The sequence below is a fragment of the Eutrigla gurnardus genome (genome assembly GCF_963514095.1).
Source record: "Eutrigla gurnardus genome assembly, chromosome: 6".
NCBI classification, from domain to species: Eukaryota; Metazoa; Chordata; class Actinopteri; order Perciformes; family Triglidae; genus Eutrigla; species Eutrigla gurnardus.
The window spans coordinates 20,919,534-20,946,672 of NC_139920.1; the positions used below are offsets into that span (position 1 = coordinate 20,919,534).

The window sequence follows — 27,139 nt, forward strand, 5'->3', positions numbered from 1 at the left end:
TTAGGACGATTTATTCTAGATTTGTGAACATGAACACATCCCTCCAATAGCTATAAATAACAGTGTTAAGATTGTGATGCTTTCTATGAAAGCCATTTTTTTAGGGATATTCGCATATGAGTAATATTTCCTTGGGAGTAAAAGCTTATATGTACAGAAATCCCCCAAAACTGATGATTAATGATTGAGGTGTAGACACTCGTGCCTTCGGTGAACTGCTAACTCAGATAATAACTCCCATCCGTGCTGATCCGCCGCTGCCTTCATGTAAATGCATGCAAACAATTATTCTCTTTCATGATATTGCCTTATTCTAAAAATACTCGTCATAAGTCATCATACGTTCCACTCTGTCTGATGAATTTATAGTATTTCAATAAAGTGGTTCTTTTGAAAGTCATGGTGCTTTATTAAAAAGAACTCCTGTAAAATGTAAAAACAAGATAAATAAATAAAGAAGGCAATTAAAGTTACAAACTAAGAGCATTTTCAAAGGCTGCAGGCTCTGCTGTACTCTGCTGATGTTTCATGTGGCTCGCAGAGAAGAAAGGGTTTATCGGTCCGTATGGGAAGTGCCACACGACAAACAGGATATGATGAGCTTGGTGATAAGCTCTGGGGGTTTTAGGTCAAGAGGGGTCAGTCTCTGTTTCTACATGTTACCTGAGGAAATGGGAGTGCAGACGCGTGACCTTTCGTTAATGGGAGGGCTGCTGTTTTACTGTGTCATCGTAGAATTTAAAGGGGGAGGGGGGGGGGCACTTTCTACTTGCTACACAGTTGGGAGTAGGGCTGTTCGATTTTGCCTAAAAATAAAATCTCGATTTTGTTCTCTCAAAATCCGATTTTCGATTACGATTACGATTATTTTGTGAAATGACAAAAGGCAAAGAAATTATTTCAAATATGCTGCTTTTTTATTGAACATTTCCCCCATTGGGCTTTAAATGCAATTTGCTCTTATTAAACAAAAAATGAATGAATAAAGTGCAAAACTCTTTTTGTAAAATAAATAAAGTTTGAAAAAATATAAGAAAAAAATCAGCAAATCAGCACTTGCAAACATACAGTAAGTTATATTTCCAATTAAATAAAACAAGACATTTTCTAATTAAACTAAACTGGGTCTTTGCATGCTAAATAATAATGTAACCCATGAAGGAGGTAGAGGTGTGTGAAAAATCGATTTTACGAGTTTCACGTTTTAACATCGTTCTAAATACATAATCGCGATTACGATTTAAAATCGATTAATCGAACAGCCCTAGTTGGGAGCTGATTGTTTTCAGCAGCATATTCATGTTGTTGTTGTGGATTAACTGATAGGAGCAGCTTGACTCCCTCGTTCATCTGGCATCGAGGTCTGATCTAGAGATAAAAGTCAGTTTATGTTCTATCTATGTCATTTCTCTCAAATTCGATCTCTGTAATTATGTTTTCGCACGCCACAAAAGATACAGAATATCCAGAATTTGTATATTCATCTCTTTAAAATTCAGAATATCCATCTTGCCGTGTGTAAAATTCTACACCTCAAACATGCCTCCATATCCGCCTAAAAATGCCGGACCGGACATCGGCCGATCTGATCATCACGTTATCATATCATTTATCAGCTTGTTTACCCTACACAGGCACAACAACACACGCCACTTGCTGCCTCATCGCTACTGCACATGTGCAAACTACTACTACAGACCCGTCCTGCCCACCCCATTATTTTCCCTGATAATGCTACACTGTGAACACCAAATGTGTTGAAATGAGCAGAAGAAGAGTTAGTTAACGATAGGCCTAAATATTAGAGGTTGCAGTTCAGGTATCAGGATCTGTACGGGAACGTATGGGAACATAATTAATTTAGTTCTTGTCTGCTATCTCTGATTTGCCATCCCACATTGTGATAACATAAAGTAATTTCCACGAAGTGAGTCAGAAACCTCAACATAATTCCTACTGTTGTGTCTGTGTTTGCTTCTGTCACAGCTTGATTAACGAGGTCACATGTGGCGCCACTCAAATCACATCCAGAGCATCACCGTCACAGCCACAGATATATTTACCTGTAATTTTCTGTCTCCTCCTCTCTATTATCAGCTCTGGAAGCACAGAATTAACAGGTCATAACATTTTTACGTCAACAGATGTGCAATACTGTAGCATCCATCAGCAGGAAGCAAGTCCAGCACACATGCAGTGAAAGTAGCCCGCGCGGTGCAAGAACCAAGCTTTACTGCACCGTGACCAAACTCTGTTAACCATCTGCTCATGATGGGATGTGCTCACATTGTTCAATACTGGGACAGGAATAATGAAATCTCCCCATCTCAGTAAATATTGAGAGTGAAAAATAGAAGAAGCGCCTGTAAACATGCAAGCTGCTTTAAACTCTTTTGTGTTGGTTGAGATGTTAAAGATCATTTCAGCTTTTGGTTTCCGCAGGGATGTAAATTCTTTTCAGCGTATGTATGTAAGTCCCATTTTGGCTGCGGTGAAAAGAGGTGAAAACAACTTCCTGAGATCCAGGTTGCTCGGCAATAAAGTTTACTCCCAACACAAAACCACAGCATGGCTGTTTACGTTTACATCAAGGAGCAGGCTCCTCCACCCAAAACACATGTAGGTCTTTGCCTCATGTTCATTCTCACTTGGAGCCAAGTAACATATCTTTTAAAAAAAAAATAAAAATTTTCTTAAAGTCCCAGTCGGCAACATTTTTTTGATCATATTCACCGAAGCCGACACTGCTCCGATAGAACAACATAAATCACCGGTTTTAGAAAAAAAGCGCGCCTCTACGTGCATGTAGATTGTAGAGCCTGTTGTTTGATCATCATGTCCAATCAGCACGCAGGGCTGTGTTTGTGCACACACAGAGCCCCTCCCCCCTCGGGTCGTTCCACTATCGCAGGGGGGAGGCGGAGGGAAGTAGCAACAAGCTTCCAATTCCTCGTTAAAACCGAAGGAGGATGGAGGTCCAAAACAACCAAGGAAAAGAAAACACCGGTGGAAAATAAGGGGAAAAAAGAAAGATTGCGACGGTGCCTGTGAGTCAACATTGGACCCGCGTTTCAAAGGTGGCGTGATTTCAAAGGGCACGAAGTCGAGGGGAGGGAGCTCGGTGGTCGTGGGGGAGGAGCATGAGAGTTGTAACCATTCAAAATCTGACAGAGTGCCCTCGATCTGCCAGACTTGCCGACTGGGACTTTAAGATATGTTTGCTTACATTGCCAATAGAGTCATTTGTGAGTGAATTGTTGCATGATTTTAGCGGAATATCCCTTTTTTAATTGTGTAATTCCATCATAATGCCGTCACCTCAACAACAAAAAGTATGCTGTGATCCAAATTTTTAGGTCAAACTACCCACTCCTAATGACCGCACATAAAGTAGTTGTCGATATTGCAGTCTGGACCAAATTGATGAACGGACGGACCGTCACCAGAGTCTGCTAGCGTGATTAAAACAAGGAGAAGAAAACAAATAAATTCAGCCCTTCATTGCATATTGTGGTGCTGATTGTTTTCCTCTCGGGTGGGCGTTCTTTTTGTCTCTATAGGAATGCTTGTAGTGTTATCCATGAATCCTGTTTGAATTGTGCCTTGAATTACACATGCATGGTTGCTCACAAAACCAAATTATACTTGGGCTTTGTTGACTTGCAAAATTATATTTTGCATTGGCAAACATCACGGGTAGGCTATTCACGGTATGATTCAAACGTGGTCAAACAAATGTCTTTCAACGTTGACTACCGCACATTTGTGTTTACGAAATAAGGTCTCATGGGGACACTGAAAGGGGCTTAGTATCTCTATTTGATTTTAGAGTGGATTGGCCTAAGCAGAGGTCTGTGATTTATCATCTTAAATGCATCAGTGAGGCAGCCTGGGTGCCAAGGGGATAAAGATGCTAGCTACCTAATTACAACCTCCCAAGTCTGGAAGTAGTCCTTTTTATCCTTTCTCTGTCTCTCTTTCTGGATTTTTTCCATGATATTCTTTCTGATCAAAGCTTAAAAAAAAAAAATGTAATGAAAAAGAACGGCATTAGCGAGATATATAAGAAAAAAACAACAACCCATGCACAAGAGGCTTGTCGACAGCAGACATCTCAAAACACAGGAACCATTGAAAACAAAGCCATTCAATTCTCTTTCTAATAACAGTGACATCCTACCTGATCCCTGCAGAGCCCACAGAAAAAGGTGCTCAGGAAATAAACACAATGGCCCTGTCCTGGGCTGGGCATGCTGTCCGAGGTCAGACCGAGACAATGGGAGCCATCCAGCAAAAGCCACACAGATCTGTTTACAGCCGCAGACAGACGGCGACGAGCAGACCCGGCTAACACGATGCCACATTGACACCAACATAAAAGCAGGGAATGCTTTTGTCCTTAAAAAACACACACAAAAAGGGCTTGGGATTCCCCCATTAACCCTTGCACAAAGCTGAGACACTATCATTTCAACCAGACCACAGACGGGCTGGGGGGGGCAGCAGGCCTTCCCTTGGTGACTGGGAGGCCCTCTGGGCACAGACTCATGGGGGACACGACAGGTACTCACAGCTTCGGTTTGGGCTTGGTAGGCAGCGGAGGACCCTCCTTCCCAGGGGATGGAGACGGCGTGCCTGGGGATGGAGGGGAGTCTGGTGCCACCGGGGCTGGACTCTGGGATCTGACTGGGACATCTGACGTAGTAGACTGTGGCAGAGGTGGGGGTGGTGGTGGTGGTGAGGCTGCTTTATGTGGACTTGGTGGAGATGGAGGACCGTTCTGTACAGACCCCTCTACATCAGCCCCGTCCTCTACCTCCGAGTCCATCTGAAATGGAGGCAGGGACGACACGGCGGGCCAGATCTCCACCTCCTTGATGAGGAAAGCACCGGGCTGAGGCAGCGCCTTGGGTGGCAGCTCTAGGAGGCTGATTTCTGTGGGTGGGGGGGGAGGGGGGAACGTCGCCACATCCTCCAACCCTGGGCTATCAGCAGAAAGGCCATTACTGGATGAGTCGTCCGCTGCTGGAGGAAACAAACAAAAGAAAAGTGGAAAATGTTGGACTTTAGTGTTTAGTTTTTCTTCTGGCCACCACATACCTCACTAGATAAAGATTACACACACACACACACACACACACACACAAAACACATCACAGCTGATGTGATCTAAAGTAGCAGCTGGCTTCAGTCAGGATGATGCAATTCCTGTTTATTCAGTCTTTCCTTTAACTGTGCGGCGAGTCCTGCAGAGTACGTACACAGTTCTGTCTGTGAGAAGACAGAAATATTTGTGTCCCTCTGTCTTCATAAAAAGCACTGCACATCAACTCGCACCTCGCACCGGACCGTACAATAATAAACAGGACAAAAGATGGTCATCTTGTTATAACTGACTCCAAACCACACCTCCAGGGAGTTACCCGACTGTCAGAGGTCCGTCTAACAGAGCCGGGATTCATCTGCAAATAATGCCGGTAAAGAAAATGTAGAAACTAAAGACATTTAATTTTGTTTCATCACAGTAGACATCAACCTTTTTTTTAAAAAATCTATCTGTTCTTCCATTGGAAGCATTTTAGACAATATACTTGTGATTGGTTTTACTTAAAGATGGCTGGGATTGAACTTGAGTTGGGGATGGCTCGTGATTTTCAAAAAGTCATTAAATTAAAAAAAAAATGTTTAAACCGTCTCAGGCGAGTAGCCAGAACATTCTCTTTGTCATGGATCCAACTCAACAAAACAAGTTATTGAGAGGACGCCCACCTGTTGACCCTGTAGACCTACCTGTACTCTAATGCACTTTTTTACTCTGTGTATTGACTTTGTAAATACCCGGTAGCTTCCTTGATCAGCATAATCAAGGAAGCTTCCTGCTAACAACATGCTATACATCTCGTTCCTTCTCGGTTTAACCCACCAGCGGTGACTTTGAGTTGACCCGAGCTCTTAACGGATCCATGTGGGTTGGACGCCGTGCAACAGAACAGACCCCCGTCCTCTGGAAAGGCCTCGGCTATCACCAGGGTGCAGATCTCCTCTAAAAGAAAAGAAATCCGCTGTCAATACCGTCATTATTGACCAAAAGTTAGACATTGCTCAACCAGGCGTGGCATGTCGACACACGATTGGTTTGTAATGAGATATAATGGAGAAAGACAAGTTATGTAGACTGATGATTGACGCGTCTAGAGGCCGGTGAGTCACTATAGCTAGACGCATGTAGGGCAGCGGGAAGAAAGCCAAACAAGCATGGACGTAACGACTCATAACGACCAGACAGACACACAGAAACACTGAAGTGCAGATGTTCAGGGACGTCTGAGTGACTCACAGTCTGAAAGTAACACTGACCCGAGTCACAGGGGTGAAAAGATGAGCGCGTGTGTCACTGTTTATCTGTGATTTTTGTGTTTGATTATGAGTCGAGGCGGTGGGGATTCTCAGACTTTCCCAGGGACCCGCTGTGACTCTAGTATAGATGCGATGTGACTTATTAATTGTGATTTTGCTGTAGTCATAACCACGTGAAAGGCTGCAGCTGATAACGACCCCCCCTTCAGTCTCCAGACACATCTAATAAATTGAATCCACTGTCTGCGGTTGGGAACATGAAAGCAGTGTTGTAATTGAGGGAGTATTAATGGCTGTGGCTCACCTGGCTCAGCTGCAGACCGAGGCTCTGATTCCCAGCATGAAACAGGCAGGAAGATGAGGGAAGGAAGACAGAGATATTTTAGTTATTAGCCATAATAATCAAGATTATTTGGGCTGACATAATTGCGATTCACAATATTATCCACGTTATTATTGATCGATAACCATCAAAATATGCTTGACTGGTAGATAAGACCGTTTTTTTTTTTAAGTGAACATCCTTTTAAGTGAAAAACAATCAAATACTCAAGGTGATAACAAATAATAAGGCCTCCCTGCATAAATAAAGTATTAATAATAAATACATTTATTAATGTTTTCTCTGTTTTTAAAAAATCAGGTTCTATTTTTGACTTCTCTACCATGACAGCGAGCTTAAGTCAAGTTTCAAATCACTAATTTTTTTTAAATCCTGTATCGTCCCGTCCCTAATCAGGTGGATATATTTATAATATATCATTAAAAATCACTTTGCTAACGTAAAGTGGACTTAATGAGCAGAATGCAGAAGAATGTCTCACTTTTTTGTAGAATACGAAAATCGGGGGAGTCCAGTATCTCCTCTCCCTGGCGGTACCATCTGACCTGCAGAGGAGGGCTTCCACGGACCCTGCACTCCAGAACCACCACCTGGCCCTCGGATGCCTGGGCATCCTGCAGCAGCTGCACAGAGGAGCGATACATGGGGGGGAAAAGCACATAATGAGAAAAAGGAGGGAGCGAGTGAAGAATGATGAGGAAAGATTGAAACCAGTAATGAAGGATAAATCTGCGTCAGGATTACAGCTCCATAGAAGGAGGTTGTTGAAGATGAGTCAGTAAACTATTATCACTATTAGAGGAACGAGGAGGCCAGCGGACACTAATGCCGTGTTCACACTAGGGATGTCCCGATCCAGCTTTTTGCACTTCCGATCCGATACCGATATTGTAGCTTTTAGTATCGGCCGATACCGATACCGGCCGATCCAAGCATGTATTAAAGATTAAAAATGCCGGTTGATGGAAATTATCCAAAATTAGGGGCTGGAAAAATATGTCTGGAAAATGATGAGCATCACATTAATAGCTACAGATACTGTAAAACACTATAACGACATATGAGTGCATATATTGTCTTATTTTATCAAGTAAAATATAAGTTATAGGTTTACTCAACAGCTTAATAGTTCATAGAAATTCAGGTAGAAATAGGTTAACTCACGAGTTCCACAGCTTATCAAAAACAATCCTCCTCCCCACAGGGGGTCCCTTGCTTTGCATTCACACTGCTCCAGCCCAAACCGGCTTTAGCCCGTACACACGTCATCACGTCCTAATACTACACACACAATATGGCTTGATGTTGTTTTGAAGGAGTGCATATATTTATCGACAACACTCGACCTGCATCAGCGCATGTGCGCACGAGCGGATCTGTGCGAGCAGGCAGCGCGGAAGCCGGTCCGGTTCCGGTACCGGTCCCGCTCACACCACGAGTCTGAAGAGTGCAACAGCTTATCAAAATACAGTGTCAACTCCGTGTTTCAAAGTAGAAAGCGACATCGTGGTGGTTTAACGAGGCGGAACGGCATCAGAACAAGCGCGTAAAGTACGAAGAAGAACGTAGCGGGAGCGCGCGGCGAGGATTGTTGTGGCTGCGCGTCTTGCGGAGCAAGTCTACACTGTGCTGCGCGGAGGCGCTCCTAATGTAAATGATTATTGATTTATGAATGAATTGATAGGTGGCTTATTTTTGGCATATTGATTTTATGGCCTGTACAATGGTAGGGGAAACACGGGACATGCACACAAGTCCGTCTTGTTGTTGTTTAGTGGATGCTGGACAGGTCGCGAGGTGTGCGCTAGGTGTGCTGGAAAACGCGGACCGGATTTTGGGGGAAAACAGAACAAAATGGAATGGATTACTACATCGGTGCGCTGGAAAACAAGGACCGGAGTTTAAAAAAAAAAACTGGATCGGGAGTCCGGATCGGGATTTTCCCGTGCAGGCCGATCCGATATCGATATGCATTTTTTGCTAATATCGGCCCGATCCAAATATCGGATCGGGACATCCCTAGTTCACACCAAAAACAAAGTTAATTTTCGCCTCACGCAAGTTTATTCGCAGGATCATTTGTGTTTATTTGCACCAATCACTCTACATGAGCCAAAGAGGGGCGGGGCTTAACTCGATGTAGACTCCAACAAGGTTTCGTTAATCATGGCTGAAATAACCACTATTGCTGCTTTGTACATGTTGTGAAGTCCCAGATACCCCAGGAAACCAGACGTCTTGAGTTCATAACATCATTTCACATAGCTGGATTCACGGGATCTAGCAACACGTCTGGCTGGTTTGCCACAACTGGATGAACCCAAAATAATAATTTCTGCTGTGATTTTAATTGCATATATGATTAAAAAGGATACCAAAATAACTACATAAAAACAAAAAAAGTCTGAAGTCATGCTTTGTTAGGTCTGTCTGCAAGACGACAACTTTTAAAACAAAAAGAAATTGGAAAAAGTCTGGTTGATGGGTGCTAGGCTATGCTAACATTGTAGCTGCTCCATCAACACTCCCAAGGTCATCTACTCATAAATACGGCAGAGACCTTGTTGTTTGGACCACAGACAGTCTGGTTTCTCCACATAGTCTGGTCTGGTCTGTGGATTCATGTGAGGTACTATCTTAGACCTCTGGGGGACCAGAGACAGTCTCTGGTTTCTCCACATAGTCTGGCCTGGTCTCTGGACTAATGTGAGGTACTATCTTAGACCTCTGGGGGACCAGAGACAGTCTCTGGTTTCTCTACATAGTCTGGTCTGGTCTGGTCTCTGGACTAATATGAGCTACTATCGTAGATCTCTGGGGGCCATTTACATTTAGGGCATTTAGCAGACGCTTTTGTCCAAAGCGACTTACAATAAGTACATTTGTCAAAACAAAGAAACCACAACATATCATTGCCGATAAAGTAAGAGCGAAAAAATAGAACCAAGTGTTAGTTCCTCGTCTGAGTAAAGTAGTAGCTCTTCAGCAAGTATACCTTAAGAACAACAGTGCTATGATCAAAGTGCTATAGGTAAGAACATAGAAGTGCTTTTTTTGGGGGTTTGTTAATGGGTCATGCTATGCAGAGTCAAGGTGAAGACTGAACAGGTGAGTCTTGAGCCTTTTTCAGAACATTGGGGGTGCAGGATAGTTGGTCATCGAGGATTACACCCAGGTTCCTCGCAGTTGACGAAGGCAATACTGTGATGTCCTCAACAGTGACCGACAGGTCCATGCGAGGGGCAGTCTTTCCCCGGGAGGAAGAGTTCGGTTTTACGCAGGTTAAGCTTGAGGTGTTGCGCAGTTGTCCAGGCAGAGATGACTGCAAGTTTGTGTCTATGTATTGTCTTCGCGATCAGTTTGCTTGGCATTTGGTTCCCAATCAATCATGACAGCTTATAGCTTATGAGCGAATAGCAAACAAAAACAACCCTTCAACATAGGCGGCTGATGGAGAAACCACTCTCAACCCTGCCTGGTCTCTTCTGCTAGTTAATTAGGTGGCTACATCCATCAACAAGAGGCACTCAGTGTCAGCGTAAATAAATGTGCCTCTGAGCCCTGAGCCTCTCTCTCTTTGTGACTGTGCGTCTCATTTGGCATGGCTGTATTTTGGGAAGACCAGGGGTGGAATGTACATCATGGGTCTTGGCAGTGTTTGTGTGTGTGTGTGTGTGTGTGTGTGTGTGTGTGTGTGTGTTGTTTGGGTGACATCACTTCACTGGAGGCGAACATCCTCTTGTTGAGCCTATTTCAGTTTTTTTTAAAGGAGTGCGGGGTGAAGAAAAACAAATGTCTTTCTGTAATGAAGTGGAAAATGATTTAGGGTCCTCCTGGCTGAACGAGATGTGAAAGAGACCTGACCCTTGTGGGTTTGGCAGGGGACCCCTTGAAGCCCTGCCTCAGCCTGTCTCGAGTCCACAGCCTGTCACAAGACCCACAGCCTTGAGGGAGAAGGGAGCCAGGAGTGTTGAAGAGTCTGAGCTGAAAAAAGGGTGTTCTTGAGCTTGTGTTTTATCTGACCCCCACTGCTGAAAGCCACAGCACTGCACACTGTTATTATGGGAAGGCTAGGAGACTGAGTGCATGTGTATCAGGTTGTGTGCGTACTGTATGTGTTGCACTGTACTCTATTGACGTATGTATCTGGGGCTGTTTTCTCTATGGTCTTGGCTCGATTCGTAGTCCTAATTTAAGGGAATTGTTAATGCCACAGCGTACAGAATATTTTAGACGATGGTATGCTGCAATCTTTTGGTTTGGGGGAATGTCCTGTCTGTTTAATCCCAAGGCCTCTGTGTGCAAAATATTTCCACAAAGAAATGGTTTTAGTGTGAAAGAATTGAACTGGAATCAACAGAGCCCCGACCTCAGCCCCCTTCAAAGGTCTTTAAGGATGACGTGAAACACCAACTGGAAGCCAGGTCTTAACGCCCAACAGCAGCGCTCAACCTCATAAATGCTTCTGAGGCTACGGGCTGCTTTCATAAGCCATCATCTGTTTGGTTAGTTAGGATCGGAGGGAAATTGATACTTTTTGCTCCATTTCCTATTTAGTCTGGTTTGGTTTCACAGTGCACAAATTAAAGAGGACCAAATAAAGAAATTCCTCATTTGCTCAGGGGTGTTTACGGGGGAGCAGGGCCAACATTTTTTTCACTTTGTGAACTGGGCACAGATCCCTTCTCCTCCAGTTCTTGAATGACCTCATGAACATATATCTGTGGACTTATTTTAGCCTAGAAGTCAGATGTTTGCTTGACATCAGGGCCAAAATTCAAGTCAGTCCTCTCTAAACCTGTCCTTTACCTGTGTTTTCTTTCACTTCCTGCCATTGTTGGATCATGTTTTTACTGCAGTCGAACTGCACTGGAGTTTGCTTGGAAAGAGTTCAAGTCCCAATTCTTGCATGCCGTCTCGCAACAGTTGTTTTCGGTCCACACCAGAGTACTGTGTTCACGTCTTCCCAAACGAACCGTGTCCAGAGTTCAATTAAAACAGAGTTAATGTTGACTTGTGGAACCGCCTAATGGTTATCAGCCAGGGCTACTACCGTAAATCACTAACACAAACTCTTTTAAAAGTGGCTGCCACCCTGGAGAACTAGAAGACATAATCATGTATCTCCTGATGTTTACGATTATCCCGATGATCAAAATTTACCACGATCAATTCATTATGAGTTTTTTTTATTGCGATCTGTGATAACATCCTATATCCTCACATCACTAGTCGCCACTGATGGCAACCAATGACCGATTTCTCTAAAAAAGTTGCCAATGGCAACTAAGCAACCTATACTGTCGGGGGGCCCTGAAATCTAATGGAAAAACCTCTTTCAGCAGCCTTTTAATGACCATAGTTTTGGAATGACATATTAAACAATATCTGCATACTAGGGGTGTCAATGTCTACACGTGTAAACGGGTACACGGATAATAAATCATAGCCGTTTACGCGTCATTTTTACTCCTCCTGGTTTATTTCTCACAATATATATATACTGTATATATATATAGTATTTTTAGGGGTGATAATGTTGCCTGAAAGCTTCAGATAATAACATTAACTAACTATACAATTAAATGTTCCCACGAGTGCAGTTATCTGCATCCAGGGCAATTCAATTGGTGCCCCCCAGGCCGGATCCGGCCTGCGAAGGAATATTTACTGGCCCGTTTAGTGGAAAAAAAACATAAAAAATGCTGGCCGTATAGTGGCCGATATGAGCTGCCCTCTATCATCTCCGCGCAGCACAGTGTAGACTTGCTCCTTAAGGCGCAATCCTCCAACAATCCTCACCGCGCGCCCCCGCTACGTTCTTCTGATGACCGTCCGCCTCGTTGAACCACCGCGATGTCGCTTTCTACTTTGAAAACTCAGAAAGTTGACACTGTATTTTGATAAGCTGCTGCACTCTTCAGACTCGTGGTGTGAGCGAAACCGGACTGGAACCGGACCAGTACTTTTATAATAAAAATGCGGCTGTGTCTCCGTCCAAAATCCGCTGCGCTCGCGCTAGCTGCTCGCACAGATCTGCTCGTATTCACATGCGCTGATGCAGGTCGAGTGTTGACTAGAAATATATGCAGACAGCACTCCTTCAAAACAATATCAAGTCATGCGTGTGTAGTATTATGTACAACAGGCAATCGGGCCGAATTGGGCAATCAACCGGCCCTCATTCAAAACTAATCGAATAGCCCTGGCATCCATGATTGGGCACAATGTTACGTTAAAAAAAACCCTGCGGCCACAGCCAGTGTCGCGTGACTTCAAGTTGACTCGGGGACGCAATGGCGGCGAAAAGCAAGCACAGCACTGTGTGGCAGTTTTTTGAACAAACTGCCACTGAAAATACAGTTGAGTGTAAATTATGCCAGGCAAAGTTGGCTTATAGAAACAGCATGGGATCCATGCGCAACCACTTACAATGGCTTCGATTAAATGGGATTAGGAGGCGGTTGAATGGAAACAGAATCCTCTAGTGGTTATATGGCGCAACTGCGATAGAAAGAGATCATAAATTTAAACGTGTAACCGGGTACACGTTGGTTAGAAGCCCCGTGTACACGTGTAGAAAAAATTGTAAATGTTGACACCCTTACTGCATACTCTACTGTATGTGTTATGTACATATCTATCATATATATTGTGTACACTGACTTACCTTGGTGAATGTAGGAGGAGCTGACACTTCACCACCATATAGTGACGACACTGGGCTCTGCATCTGGAAGACATTAAAAACATACTTTTTGAACAGGTGGAGTCCATTCAGACGGGCAGAGTCTGCATCCACATTCAGAATCTGTAGGCAAGATTTTGGTATCTGACGGTTTGCATTTGTAGCCCGTGTTGTATTGACCAATCACGTTCAAGCAGGCTTTGGTTTTAATGCTAGTTAAAAGGTTTGCATGATGAGCAAAAGAGGCGGAACACGTTGGCTATTTTCTAATGACAATTCAGCTTTTTATTTGCTTAACTTAGCTTTTACCTGGATTCTCACATCTCAAGTCGCTATTGGACTGTAAATACAAGCAGCACATGAAAAATGAATTCTTGCTTTCACTGGAACTCCTGGAAGTAGAGAGGCGAAGTCTGGCCCCTTCCAGTGTTCTCCATGGGATCTTGTTCCGTGAAAAAATCTGTACTCTTTGGCGAGAGACAAATATTTTATAATTTTGGCCCTGTTTTGTTCCATGAGTTACACACATGATGTCAATTTAAAAGATAATCTTGCAAGTCAACAAAGTCTCAGTTTGTCATTTTATCATTTCATTTAGCGTAAAACCGCTCAGTGAACTACAACTCTGGTTTTACACAACGTACATCACCACCATGACCATTAGCATGGCTTGCGGCTAGTTCCAACACAAATGTAATCTTATCTTAATGGGGCCCTATTATGAAATTCGACTTTTCAATGGTTTTCAAACCTAAAATTGGTCCCTGGGGTGTCAATAGGTCCCCACAGTATCAGAAAAGACCACCATCTTCAGGGTGGGAAATTCACGACGGCCATAGCCGTCGCTGCCCTGCACTTTGGCCTTGATGCTCTGTGAAAAAATATTCAATTTACAGCCAAGGTGGCCTTTGTGCCCCTGTCAAAGTTCCAGTGTAAACAGCACTAGTGACGTGGTGGGCTTTTATGGACTTACAGCCACCCTGCGTACAGTAGGCTCGTCCCGTGTCTGTGGATCAGAGCGATTGCTGTGCTTTGATTGTTACAAACTATAACTTGCGCAACTTCGTGAGCCAAGTATCAATATCACGTGCAAGTTCCATGTAAAAAGCGCCTGTGCAGCGCAGTGGGCTTAATTACAGCCTTCCGAGTGGAGCTGAGCGAGCGGGCAGTATATATATATATATATAATATATATATATATATATATATATATATATATATATATATATATATATATATATATATATATAAATATTTACAGAATATGTTTTATTGCACTCAAGTAGTAATTCCTTTGTAAGGAATTCCTTTGTCCTTGTTGTAACATTGACTTTGGGGACCGGAGGGGGCGGGGCTTAACATCTACTGTCCTGTGTTCTTACCCGCTGTGGGGGCTGAGACAGGGACTGGACCAAAGTAGAGCGACAGGGAAGACCCTCAGGGGTTTTGGGTGAGGGCGAGCGTATCGTCAGGGACATTGAAGTCATCTTCTTCTGAACTCTAAAACAAACAAGCCATAAATCAGTACTCACACGCATACAGACGGAAAAACCAAGCTTTCCCAAGAATCACAAGGAGGGATTGTCAACTCGATATGCTTTTAGTTAAAAATATGATACTTGAATCAAAGAAAATTGTCTTCCCGGCAATTAAGATGATATCAGTGATGTTGGCTTCGATGTGTAAACAGAAAGGGAATCAGGAAGTCGTCCAGATGGAGTCAGATTTATACAACAGATAAGAATTTAGAGAAGTAGAAGGCACTCAGAGCGGGTACTGCTAACTGGAGTGCACAATCCTCTGAATTCAAATAAAAAATAGTTCAGATCATTTTTAATAAGCGTTGTGATCTGAATTGACATAAACTTGTCCTTTGTAACTAAAGATCTGTATTGAAAAAATATAGCAGTAACAATTTTTTAAATTTGTAATTAATTTTAAAATTCTATTGCCTCCACATGGCTGTGTCGCTAGCTAGCAGCTAACAGTGCTAATAGTGGTAACATGGATCGGGCTCTAAATGCATGTGCGGCCGTCCCGTCTATGTCGACCAATCACAGAGAAGCTCTAATTACTACACCCAGACTTAATTCTCTGCTTGTGTAGACGTTTCTCCACTATATCTTTACATAGCAAATACTATGTATATCGATATAGTAATGCTATGAATTCCACATATAGAACCTTTTCCGCAGGTTTTTTGTAAATTCCTGCATTCACATCTGGATCTGCACAAACATAACTTTGGTCCACGGCCCAAACTCTCTCTAAAAAACAAGCTACCTGTCATATGAGAAGTGTTTCAAGAGAAAAGAATGAATAATAAAAGAGGAGAGGGAAAGCAGGAAAAGGGTAACAACGTTTGGAAATAAGCAGAGAGGACAACCCTGACAGGGTGATTATTCACCATATTAACCTTCTGCACCCCTCATTAATTAGATAGTGGCCTGTGAACTGGGCCAGGGTTATGGGTTACCCTTTAAGGGGTCTAGTTAAAGGCAACACACTTGATTAGGTGCTGCGGGGCTCAGTTAACCTGCTCAGGGGATTGCGAGTTTTGGGTCATTAGAGGTCATGCGGGAACACACGTACTGAGGCATGGTTCCTGATCTGGACTTGGACACGGCTCCTTCTCCCTCCGAGTCTGATGACGAAGCTCCTGCAAAGGCACAAAAACAAAGGCAGGGATGTGATGCAGGCATTCTTTCCTCAACATTATTACTGTTGAGGAAAATTGTGTGCTAAACATAGACAAACATTATGACTATGGCTGAATCTGAAATCACTCACTCCTTACTAGAGCGGGGTATATTATAGAGTTCTCCATGTTGTAGTGCTGTCTGAATGTATAGTGAGAATTACACCCTATACAGTGGACTCAAAATATCCCCACAATTCATCTTGGTCAGTGGTCACTAACCTAGCATTATATACCATCATGCATTGCTCTGAAAGGCAAAATGACAGACGAGAGCAGCGAGAGAAGCGTGATCGAGACAAATCCATGAAAATATTGTATCTAATGTGAGCAGAGCATCACAACACAAAGCCACAAAGTAAAATACACTTATTGTTCTCCACAGCCTGATACCAGTCTTTGGTCTTACCTTTCACAATAAAAGCCCATGAAATATACGCAGCACCACTGCTTATCAGGGGAAATTACATTCAGCATTTCAATAAGCTGAATAAATGAGTCACTAGTCTCTACTCACTATCCAGAGAGCCCTTTATAGAGGACTGGATAGTGAGTTGGGACTAGTGAATGATTCGGTAGGGTACAGTATAACTGCATAAACTTTTTTTTTTTTCAAAGTAAAACTTCTGACCTTCGATGTAAACCTCAGCGGAGGTGTTGTCTGCTCCGATGCTGTTGGAAGCCACGCAGGTGTAGCGTCCCGTGTCGTCCTCGAAGGCCTCGGAGATCACCAGCGTGTGCAGGTCACCGTCCCTCCAGATCTGGATGTCGGGAGAGTTGTGTAGCTCACGGCCTTCGCAGAACCACCTGGAGGAGGTGAATCACAGCTTGGGTTACTTTTTAAGCCAATCACAGCAGCTGCATTGCTGAGCAGAGAGAGAGAGAGTCAACCACAGTTGGATGTACAGAGTTAAAAGAAAATGTAACACAGGAAGTAAACTAATAACCTGCACTATGTGTGTATCACACATCCTTATTTAAACTCTCAATTAAAGTTGTGTCAGATTAGAGGTAAATAACATAAATCAACCATCATTCAAGCATAACTCGTAGGGGTGTGAATATTTGGCTTCACTTCGATTCGATTAACGATACAGTAGTTGGCGATTCAATGATTCGATTCGATTCTGTAACTTGTAACCAAAATTTTACATCCATGAAATAAACATGCAATAATGCGAGTGAGACTATTTGTATTCTTCTGAAAGGTGAAAAAATAACAGACCACAGAATTACTTATTTAACATATTTATTCTATAAAAAAAGTAGTCCTGCATAATATTTTATGCTGAATACAAAAATGTAATGCTCAGTTATTTTTAACATTTTAACGTATTAAAACAATCATAAGTAAGAATCACTATTGATACGATTAAACGCATTTCATTCATTGATTAATCGAATTAATCGTTACACCTCTAATAACTTGAGCTCCTCTTCCATGAAGCACACCAGCAAAAGGGAACTGAATGATCTGTGTAAAAGTATTGAATTAATTTAAATTTAATTAAAGAGCAGCAGATACAGAAATACTTTTTTCAATAAGTGAGCAGCCAATAAGCAACTTTAATGTCAAACGTTACGTAACTGTCCAGTTGTGTAGTTACTTTGATAGAAAATGTAATTTATTCAGCACTTTTAGGTTTGCTGGTCTCAAAACACTGATTTTCTTGCAGTAAAACTGGTGAAACTACACATTTAGTCTTGGTTCAAACTTGTTTTGACTGTGTTCAAACTCCATGTTAGTTCCATGCTAACGCTTTAGCTGCACTAAGTTGATTAATAATCACAATACAACCAGTGTTAGAGGAGGAACAACTTTTAAACTCAGAAACGTTTTTTTATTTCAACCATGGATCCAAATAAATTGTAACGACACAGTCTAGACAGTGTTTCAAAGAAAATCCCGATTTACTTCCATTCTGGGTAGATTTGATGAATATTACCAGATTTAACAAAATGTGTTTTAACAGAATATAGAGTTCATGGTAAACTCGTTGATCCAGACAAATATACGTCTCCTTTCAATAAAACCTTATCAGACACGCCAGGGCAGTTACCCTTCTTGACTTGAGCTTAAATATACCTTTTGCCAAACATGGCGACCTGCCAATCCTAACTAGCATCAATAACTACACACGCACACACACACACGGCCTCTGGGCATGTCTCCATATCTGCTAAACGTCAGCCAGCCTGGAGGCAGTGGCGAGACGTCGTGTTACGGGAAGCAGATCCACCCTTTCCCCTCCTTCCAATCAGAGGCCTGTGTGTCTGGGCAGGCGTCTGGGCCTCGAACCACCTCCCCGGGGTCCGACACCGGCTTTGTTCCCCCGATCAGGGACCCAGGAGGACGAGAGAACCCGAGTCCATCTTACCTCTCTCTCTTCGCGGTGATTAAAGCAGCGTTACCACATCATCATCAGACGACAGGGTCACGTCTCATAAATATCAGTTTATTATAATTGTTCATTTTTAAAACATTTTGGAAACACTTGGTTTTAAGTAAACCAACTGTACGCTGTCCAAGCTACGTCCTATTAAGGAGTGTTTAAACAATGAAGTCATGCAAATTTGACTTTCGTAAATAATACAAGCGAGTTGTTTTCAAGGGTTTTCTTGGAAAACGTTTTACCCGCCGGTCTACAATAACATGCTCGGTATCCCTGGAACGTGGAACTTTATTCCCATTTCAATGTGTTCGAGAGATTTATTACTTTATTGGTAATGCAGCTTTATTGAAATAATTAATGTTTTGGTGTAAAACTTCCAATAAACACTCGACGTGTAAACGGTAAACATGGCCAAAACACTGCTTGAGTAATATCCTCTCAAATTATTTTCGTTTAGTGTTTTTTAACAAAGAATAGCTGCAGTTGAAGACAAAGAAGAAGACATGCAGTTGTATCGTTATGTTAATTGCAATATTGCCTCTGAAATGTAGATTTTATGCTTTTTTCCCTTCATTGCTTCTCTATTTTCTCTTGAATGGTACTGTAGTTTAGTTTAATTTACCTCCTTAGCTTCTTACCTCTCAAATTAGACCAGATATATGCACATGACTTTTTAGGATACATTATTTAAGCGTTCTTACTGAGGGATGGTGCTTGAGAGGTTAGTAAACTGTGACATCGATAGACACCAGGAAGTTGTTCCTAACCAACCCTGATGTGTAACTCGACTAGTCTAAAAGCAAGAAAACACTCAAAAAACTGCCAAAATGTTATATAATTTTACACTTTTTTAAAGTTTTTTTTAAACATGTAGCCAGTCTCGTAAAATTGTAAATAGATCTAGACTCCTAACTTTGTCAAATTGATGCATTTCACTTTCAAATGTACAAAAATGTGTGTTATTTCATATTACAATGTTGCAGTAAAACCTATGAACACCCTATTAAAGGGAGCCCGTGTCTACGCCTTGTTCAACTCCCCGACCTCCGCATTGACAGGGGGAGGGTCAGGAATTCCCTAAACGCCGGAAAAAACAGCTGCTCTGTCTTTCCATGAGGCTGACCTGAGGACATTCCAGCTATCTTGGAGGGGCTGCATAAAAATTCCCAAACATCCTGCTGCACAGGAGAAACTCCCGTGCCAGACAGAGAGCAATCCATCAGCCGAAAATATTCAGACAACGCTTCATACTGGAGGATTCACACCTGACAGAGTGGGTGTGGGAGCAGAGAGAGTGAGGGGGATGTATGAATGGCAAGTAAAGGAGGTGAATGAGCATGAGTCAGGCTGGCTCAGACAGGAAAGATTATACGCTCCGTCATTGTTGAGACGGATCACGCCAGGCGATTCATCAGTAGCAGTGACAGGTGGATTCTGCCCCCCCCCCCACCGTATAATAGACTGCTCTGGTACTTCCTCCATCTTATTATCGCTCGGAGACTTGGCTCGTGCTATCACGCAGCCAGACGCCGGTGTGTTAAATGATAGGAAATGGATCGTGACATGCAACTTTACAAGAAGTTGTTAATGGCACACGAGCAGAGTGGCCTTTCTAACCGCTGGTTTGATGGCCCTGGAGGCAGTGGAGGCCACGAGTCATCCACCACGCTCCGGACCCCCCACCCCCCCCAGCAATCTGTGCATCAAACACATGATCCAAAACAGAAACAACACCGGGATCTGGGACGACATGTCTTTTGTTGTACGGCACAAGCCACAATTCTTTGGTATAAAAACTGACAGCAGCTGCCGATTTGAGAGTGAAATAAATAAATGATCATCTCAACAAACCAATGTGTCTGTGGGTTTTGAAATCCATTTTTCCGGATTACAGTCAGGCGGAGGAAAAAAAGGGGGGGTGGGTGGGGAACGAGTCGTTTTGGGCAACTGCCATGTCTGCTGGCGATTTGCTTGGGAAAGTCAAGTTTCTTCTGTTGGTTAAACGCCACGACTTTCTTTTAAGTCACTTGCTGTATCAATCAAAGTGGTTCGCGATGGATTTTGCAGCCATATGTTCTCTGTTTGATGCAAACCGCAGAGTACAAATCTCCATCAATGTAGAACACCACTGTAATGCATACAGTTAGTACATACATTTGTAAGGCATTACATCATCGAGCAAATGACGTTAAGGCTGTTGGAGGGACTATAAGTCTGTGTTTTGTGTTATACAAACGGTGGAGGGATATTTTTATCTGCCAAAACATTCTACCTCCCAACTTGTCAAATACCATCGCTCTAGCGTCAGTTTTGGACCTGTCAGATGGCAAAAAATGTCCATGTTCACAGGAGACATACACTTCTTGCTATTCCTTTCAAAATAAAAGAAGTTTACTTTGTTTTTAGATTTACTTGCGCAACAAAAGTACTGAGTTAGGCTTAGGATATCTTCATGGTTTGCGTTCAAATAGGAATGTTTTCAACATATACTTCATTAGCACACTGTTTTTGCTTGTCTTTTCAAAATAAACTTCCAATATAAGTTTATTTAGTTTTTATGTTTACTCACACAAAAAAATACTTGGTGAGGCTGAAGAAAGTATCACGGTTTGGGTTTAAGTAGGTACGTTTTTAAAATAAACTTCCATGTTCACTGTAAACCTACAGTTTTCACTTGTCTTTTCAAGTTCCAGCTCCTCGCAGAACTAAAAAACACAAACCATTTGTTCAGTAGGAGTAAAAGGAATGGAAATTATACATTTGTTTGGGCACAAATTTGAAGAAAGGCAGAGCAGGGCACAGGACTCATCAGCTCTGTGCTCCTCTGAAGGTTGACTGAACATAAAGTAGGAAACACAAACCAACAAGCACAACAATAAAAACCCCATATTTATCAACCTTAATGATCTACCATTAGGTATAATTACTGAGTAAACTCATTTACAGACAGACGGTAATGTTTATTAAATCCCCTCTCTATTTCCATGGAATGTGCTGAATATGGACCTCAACAGCATCCTGGCACAGAAGGAACTCAATAGTCTCATTTGGAAGGGGAAGCAGGGTGTGTTAGGAAAGCAGCTTTGACAAAATTGAGCGAAGGTACAAATTACTTGGCAAACAGTAGCTCCACCACCCATTTCCTCTTCACACAATACCATTTATATATATATATATATATATATATATATATATATATAAAAAAGATAACGCAACAATTCAGAACATGCATGCAAAACGGTCTCCAGTTTACGCCTCCGAGCCAAGATGCTGACTCAAAAACATACCGCCGTCGCCATCGACCCGGCCTGTCACCAGCTCTCTGAATAAAGATAGCATGTGAGAAGGCAATTACACGCATCTCAGTTAAGACAATTGATGCCAGATGATGCCTCGGATAATAGCAGGAGGATTTTTCGCGGTGCTTCCCTTTCGCTTTAACCTACGGAAGAAGAGAGCATTCCAGTGGGCCAGGCCAAACCAGAGCCTGTTGCCCTGGCCTCCGTGGTGTGTGCTGAGAGGGCCACGCTCTCCTCATCTGACCCTGTTGTTATTTGCTGCTGTTGATGGAAACATTTTATGAAGCCAAAGCTGTGTTCTCACCGCAAAAACCCAAACGAGGGCCAGAGCCGAAGAGAGAAATGAAAGGAGGGAGGGTTCGATTGCAAAAAAATATCCAAAACAGAAAAAACGACCTCAACGGGATGAAGTGACAAGCTTGCAAAAACACACCCAAGAGCCAATCGATGATCAATGTACACTTTCCCCGTGACAAGTTTATGTCGTCGTTTTACTCCCAAGTTTTGCTCAGTGTTGGGTTTCTAGGTTCTGGACCACAGGAGTCAACCGAAGTGCAGCTGGACAAGAAGTAGCGGCATCAAGGCTGTCTTTATCCCAAATTACAAACTACAACGGAGGTCAACTGCAGCTATCCAAACTCGTTGGTTTTATTATCCACGACATGAGCAAATCGCCTCATTCATGCAAAAGCATGAGATTGGAAACATATTAGGTTTCCTCTTTCCCACACATGCTGACTCAAACAGGTCTGCAGGCAGAACCTCACTAGAGCTGCTGCAGAATATTTATGTTCCACCATGAGCCAGCCTTACTACAGTAGCTTCCTGTTCCACCACATAGTGCATCATTTACCTGCCCTCCAGGTATGCAACGGCACCTTTACTGGAACCCCTCGGTCTACATGCCCGACAAGATGGTTACAGCAGGAACAACTTCACACGCCATGTCTCTGACCTCCTCCACTGCCACACCCCTACCCGTCACCTCAAGTCCAGTGATTCCTACCTCCTCCAACCCATCAGGACTCAGCTCCTGGACCTGGTGCGACAGCTGCCCCCGTCCCTCTGGAATGCCCTTCCCAGCCATATCCGCAATGCCAACACTCTTCCATCCTTCAAGACATTTTCACTCTTGCTTTTAACCTTTAAGCTTGTTTTTCGTTTGATTTAGTTGCTTTTGTGAAAGCATCTTTGCGCATCGGGATCTGATCAACTCAGACCACATGCCGAGGCAGCCTGACTCGCGTTGGGTTTGGATCTCTGTGAGGTGTGGACAGCATGTGGACACAATCCGGACGATTTATCAAACGTAATACTTCATCATCCTTCTCCCCCACACAGGAGTTCACGAGGACACATTAAAGGGAAGTGAGCAGGAAAACCAGGTCTGGAGCCCAGCTGAGACCTGCTGTCTGAGTCCTGTTAAGTTACTGCTGATGAAAAGCAAACATTTCCTGATTTTTACTGACTCGAAATAAAAGCTTTGAATGACAAAATGACAGGCGACTCGGAGATCTACTGAAATGATGCTAAGCAGCTCCCAGCTCACTAGAGACCCCTAGTGGCCGGGAGGATGAAACGTTTGGATTTCATCCAATAAACAAACTATTGAAACGTGATGTTACACAGCCGACGCCACACATGAATATTATCAGATAGCGGAGTTCATTCTACATTGCTTTGCAAATATTGGCAGCGGTTTGAATTGAAGTTTAATATTTAGCATTGATCAGTTCAGTGAAACAGCTTTAAGTAGGGCTGGGTAACGTACATTTCCAATACCGATACCTTGAATTTGATACAGATATGAAATGACAGTTAATATATAATAATAATAATGTCAACAGTCTGTCATTGTGAACGGCAAGAGGCATTAGTCCTTGTTAACATGTTGGCAACATCCCACCAAACTCAAACTTTACACTACAAATCCTTTAAATATTCATCAGTTGATTTTTCTAAATATTTATTATCTGTCCCTTTTCTCATTTCACATGAACCTTTCTTCACATCTGCTTTTTCAGATCCACCACACAGCTTTTATTCAAAAAGGAAATAGGCCACTTTTGCTGACGATCAATCTAGGTATATTTTAGTCCAGCATGTATATAATGTATAATATTAAATGACAGTGACACTATTTATTACTTCATTACTGTGTATTTATGGTCTAGATGTGAACATTGTGCCAAAGTTCATCTATTTGTTTGAGCGTTGTCATCTAGAGAAAAGGAAATATTAGCATCCCCGTAATAATGGCTCTGCTACGTGCTTCTAAATGTCTGGATTTAAAGATGATGCATGCAGGAATCCTGCTGAATAAGGCAGCAGAGGTCATCCGATGACGGAGGTCTGTTAATCGTGGAGCAGATCTGGGGTCAGAGGTCACCGGAATGTTCCGGACGGCGGACAGCTGCAGATGACAGCTCTGACCGGAAGCAACAAAGAGTACTTTTCTCCAAGGAGTTTTAACCAGGGAGGGGAGGAGGGAGGAGGTGGGGAGGTGGGAGGGCCTGCACCGGCAAAGTGTCCTTCATGTTGTCCCATAAACAGACATTTTTCCAGTGATGCATCACAGGAGAGCAGACCTCCATGTCCGTGAGCCAAGCAGCAGGCAAACGGTGCAGTCATTGATATGAAACGTCAAACGCATACCGTCGTTGGTTACCAAGTTCTATATATAGTCATAGTGAGCAGTTTGAATTAATAAACGTTTTCTGTAGTGCAGCAGTTAATTGAATGAAGTGTGTGTGTGTGTGTGTGTGTGTGTGTGTTTGATAGACCACATTCAAATAGTGACAGACATGTGCAGCAGCTGAGCTACAAATGTACACACCTCGGCATTCGTGGGGATGCCCCGACATTCACACACACACACAAACGCACACACACACACACATACAAGCACAAACACATTTAAAAGCACACAATTAATTATAAATTTCAGTCAGTTTTGCCAGAGGGCTGAGAGAAATCAGTAGAATTAAGAAGTGACGCAAGCAGGTCCAACACAACCTCATTCATTCATTCATTCATTCATTGAAATGACACACGCCGTCTTTCATCTTCAGAGAAACAACAGTGAAACATAAAAGTTAGCGAGATGTCGCCACCATGGCCGTACTCTCATCCAGAGTGAGTTCTTGAATCTCCCGACAACAATCGATGTGTGTGAAGATGAAATGAAATAAAAAAGATTCATCACTTTCACCTGAGCCTAACAAACAAATGACATCACAGCGTGGTGAGACCGTTTACCTGAGCTGAGTCCCCGGCTGGTTCAAACCAAAGTCATCGATGATTTCCTCGGGTCTCACGGTTTAGCACGCCGAGCTTCACCTCCCAACAGCGTGACACTGTCTCACACCGGGGCTGCCACTCTGAGTCACACAGTCAGACATGCACACAATGCTCGCACTGAGCGGACGCCCGAGAGAGGGAGGGAGGGAGGGAGGGAGGGAGGGAGCTGCCCTGAACTGCCAAATTCCACACCAGAGAGAAGGGGCTGAAAAAATATGTTTAAGACTCAATTAAAAGACAACGACTGTTTCAGTGTCACACTGATTTCATTCATTCATTCAGAGCCAGGTTTTCTTTCGCTTACAACAAGGATAAGTGCAGACCACGCTGGTCAGACTCACTCTAACATAGGATGCAGGTAATGAGGTTTTTTTAACAAGCAGCCTCGAGGTCATGGATTTTCTAGCTGGTTCTTTTGTGAAATCTTTTCCAAAACAAACACCAAACCTGCTTTTTTTCTGCTCTTATACAAGTCCAGGCCACAGTCTGCTGACCATCAAAAGCTCTGCAAGCAAACCCTGGGCTTTGGGCCCAAACTGCCCGGTCACCATGGCGACCTCTGGGGCAGGAAGAGGGAAATCATGGCAATAAAAGATGACAGTGCTGCAGTGTGACACAAAAAAAAAGGAGAGGTCAACCAAATATGCTGGTCCTGACTTTAATAAAGCCCACATGCCAGCACTAAGTAGGACACTTAAAAAGCCCAGTTAGGCCTGAACAAAAATAGCTCGAGTAAGTCAGGATCTAAATAGACCACTTTGAGTCGGTAGCACCTGGCAAGTACGAGACAAATGGCTGTGGCCACTGGGACTGGTGTACACTCTCTCACACACACACACACATGTAGGCGATTTAATAATCCCAAATACCCCAAAGGCTCAACTCTATGGAAGACTTGAGCAGCAATTATAATATATGTGCACAGAAAAAAAAAATACATATAAATTATTGGTTATTTGAATAAATAAAAACTGAAATATTAATAATAATTAGTCAAGTAAATTAATACATTTGAATATATATATTCAACTTAATTTGATTGCTGAGGCTTTTATTTCTACATTTTTATGTATTGGAGTCATTTATTTGTTTATATTTTTATACATTTGTTTAAATACATTATTGCGAGGTTTAAGGGATGCTAATATGAAATAAATTTATACAAAATAAGTAATAATTGGTCAAGTAAATTAATCAATTGTAATATATTTTCAAATTAACATAATTTGATAACTGAGGCTTTTATTTCTACATTTTTATTTAAGTCATTTATTTGTTTATATTTTTATATATATATTTAATACATTTTTGCAAGGTTTTAGGGGTGCTAATATCGAATGTTTTTCCTGAACAATAACTGACCCTTGTTAACCGACCGGATTAGCTCCCTGCATGCCGGGCTGCTGTGGTCGAAGTGCTAAAATGCAGCGATAACCGATGCACAAACAAGCTAATTTGTTCTCTCCTGCATCAATTAGTCTGATCCGGTGGACAGAGAGAGAGAGTGTGTGTGTGTGTGTGTGTGTGTGTGTGTGTGTGTGTGTGTGTGTGTGTGTGTGTGTGTGTGTGTGTGTGTGTGTGTGATAATGGAGTTAAAGTTAGCAGTAATGCTATAGCCCTGAACGCAGCACTGCAATGTTGTGTACAGTGTTCTTGTTAATGATTAAATGCCACAACTCCACGAGACCTGAGAGCAGTTCCTGCCACCTGCTGATTTAAAGTGAAGGATTGCTGTAAAATGGGGTGGATAAACACATTTCATTTCCTATAAATTCTTCACAATGGAAGTCCCTCGTTAGCTTTCGGCGCTCGCACTTCCCCCCATCGTGAATAAACGATGCTTCAACTCATCAAGACCTGAGAGGACTTCCTGGCACCTGCTGATTTAAAGTGATGGAGGTTTAGCCCTGAAGGAAGCGACGTCAGCGGCCCAGACTCACCGCTGGTGGGCCGACCTTTAAGACTCGTCAGCCGCCTCTTTGACTTTTACTCTGCTTTTCTTTTTTTTTCAATGTTTGATATTCCTTTTAACTGTTAAACTGATGGCATTTATTGGCGTAC

The 27,139-nt window shown here is 42.7% G+C and overlaps 1 protein-coding gene across 6 annotated transcripts in view; it reads right to left on the reverse strand.

The window, feature by feature from the left end:
• The window catches only part of palld (palladin, cytoskeletal associated protein), a 70,214-nt gene that overhangs the window by 28,713 nt on the left and 14,362 nt on the right, over positions 1 to 27,139 (reverse strand). For 3 of the 6 annotated variants that reach the window (XM_084010595.1, XM_084010592.1, XM_084010591.1), the window contains exons 3-11: positions 16,718 to 16,893; positions 15,981 to 16,047; positions 14,771 to 14,888; positions 13,371 to 13,433; positions 7,182 to 7,323; positions 6,662 to 6,685; positions 5,924 to 6,043; positions 4,572 to 5,025; positions 2,064 to 2,099 (exon numbers count right to left, since the gene is read on the reverse strand). In XM_084010595.1, coding sequence (XP_083866721.1) covers positions 2,064 to 2,099; positions 4,572 to 5,025; positions 5,924 to 6,043; positions 6,662 to 6,685; positions 7,182 to 7,323; positions 13,371 to 13,433; positions 14,771 to 14,888; positions 15,981 to 16,047; positions 16,718 to 16,893 — 1,200 coding nt within the window. Of the gene's footprint in view, positions 1 to 2,063; positions 2,100 to 4,571; positions 5,026 to 5,923; positions 6,044 to 6,661; positions 6,686 to 7,181; positions 7,324 to 13,370; positions 13,434 to 14,770; positions 14,889 to 15,980; positions 16,048 to 16,717; positions 16,894 to 25,036; positions 25,178 to 27,139 lie in introns of those variants that run through there. The other 3 variants (XM_084010596.1, XM_084010594.1, XM_084010593.1) reach the window with 3 other exon arrangements.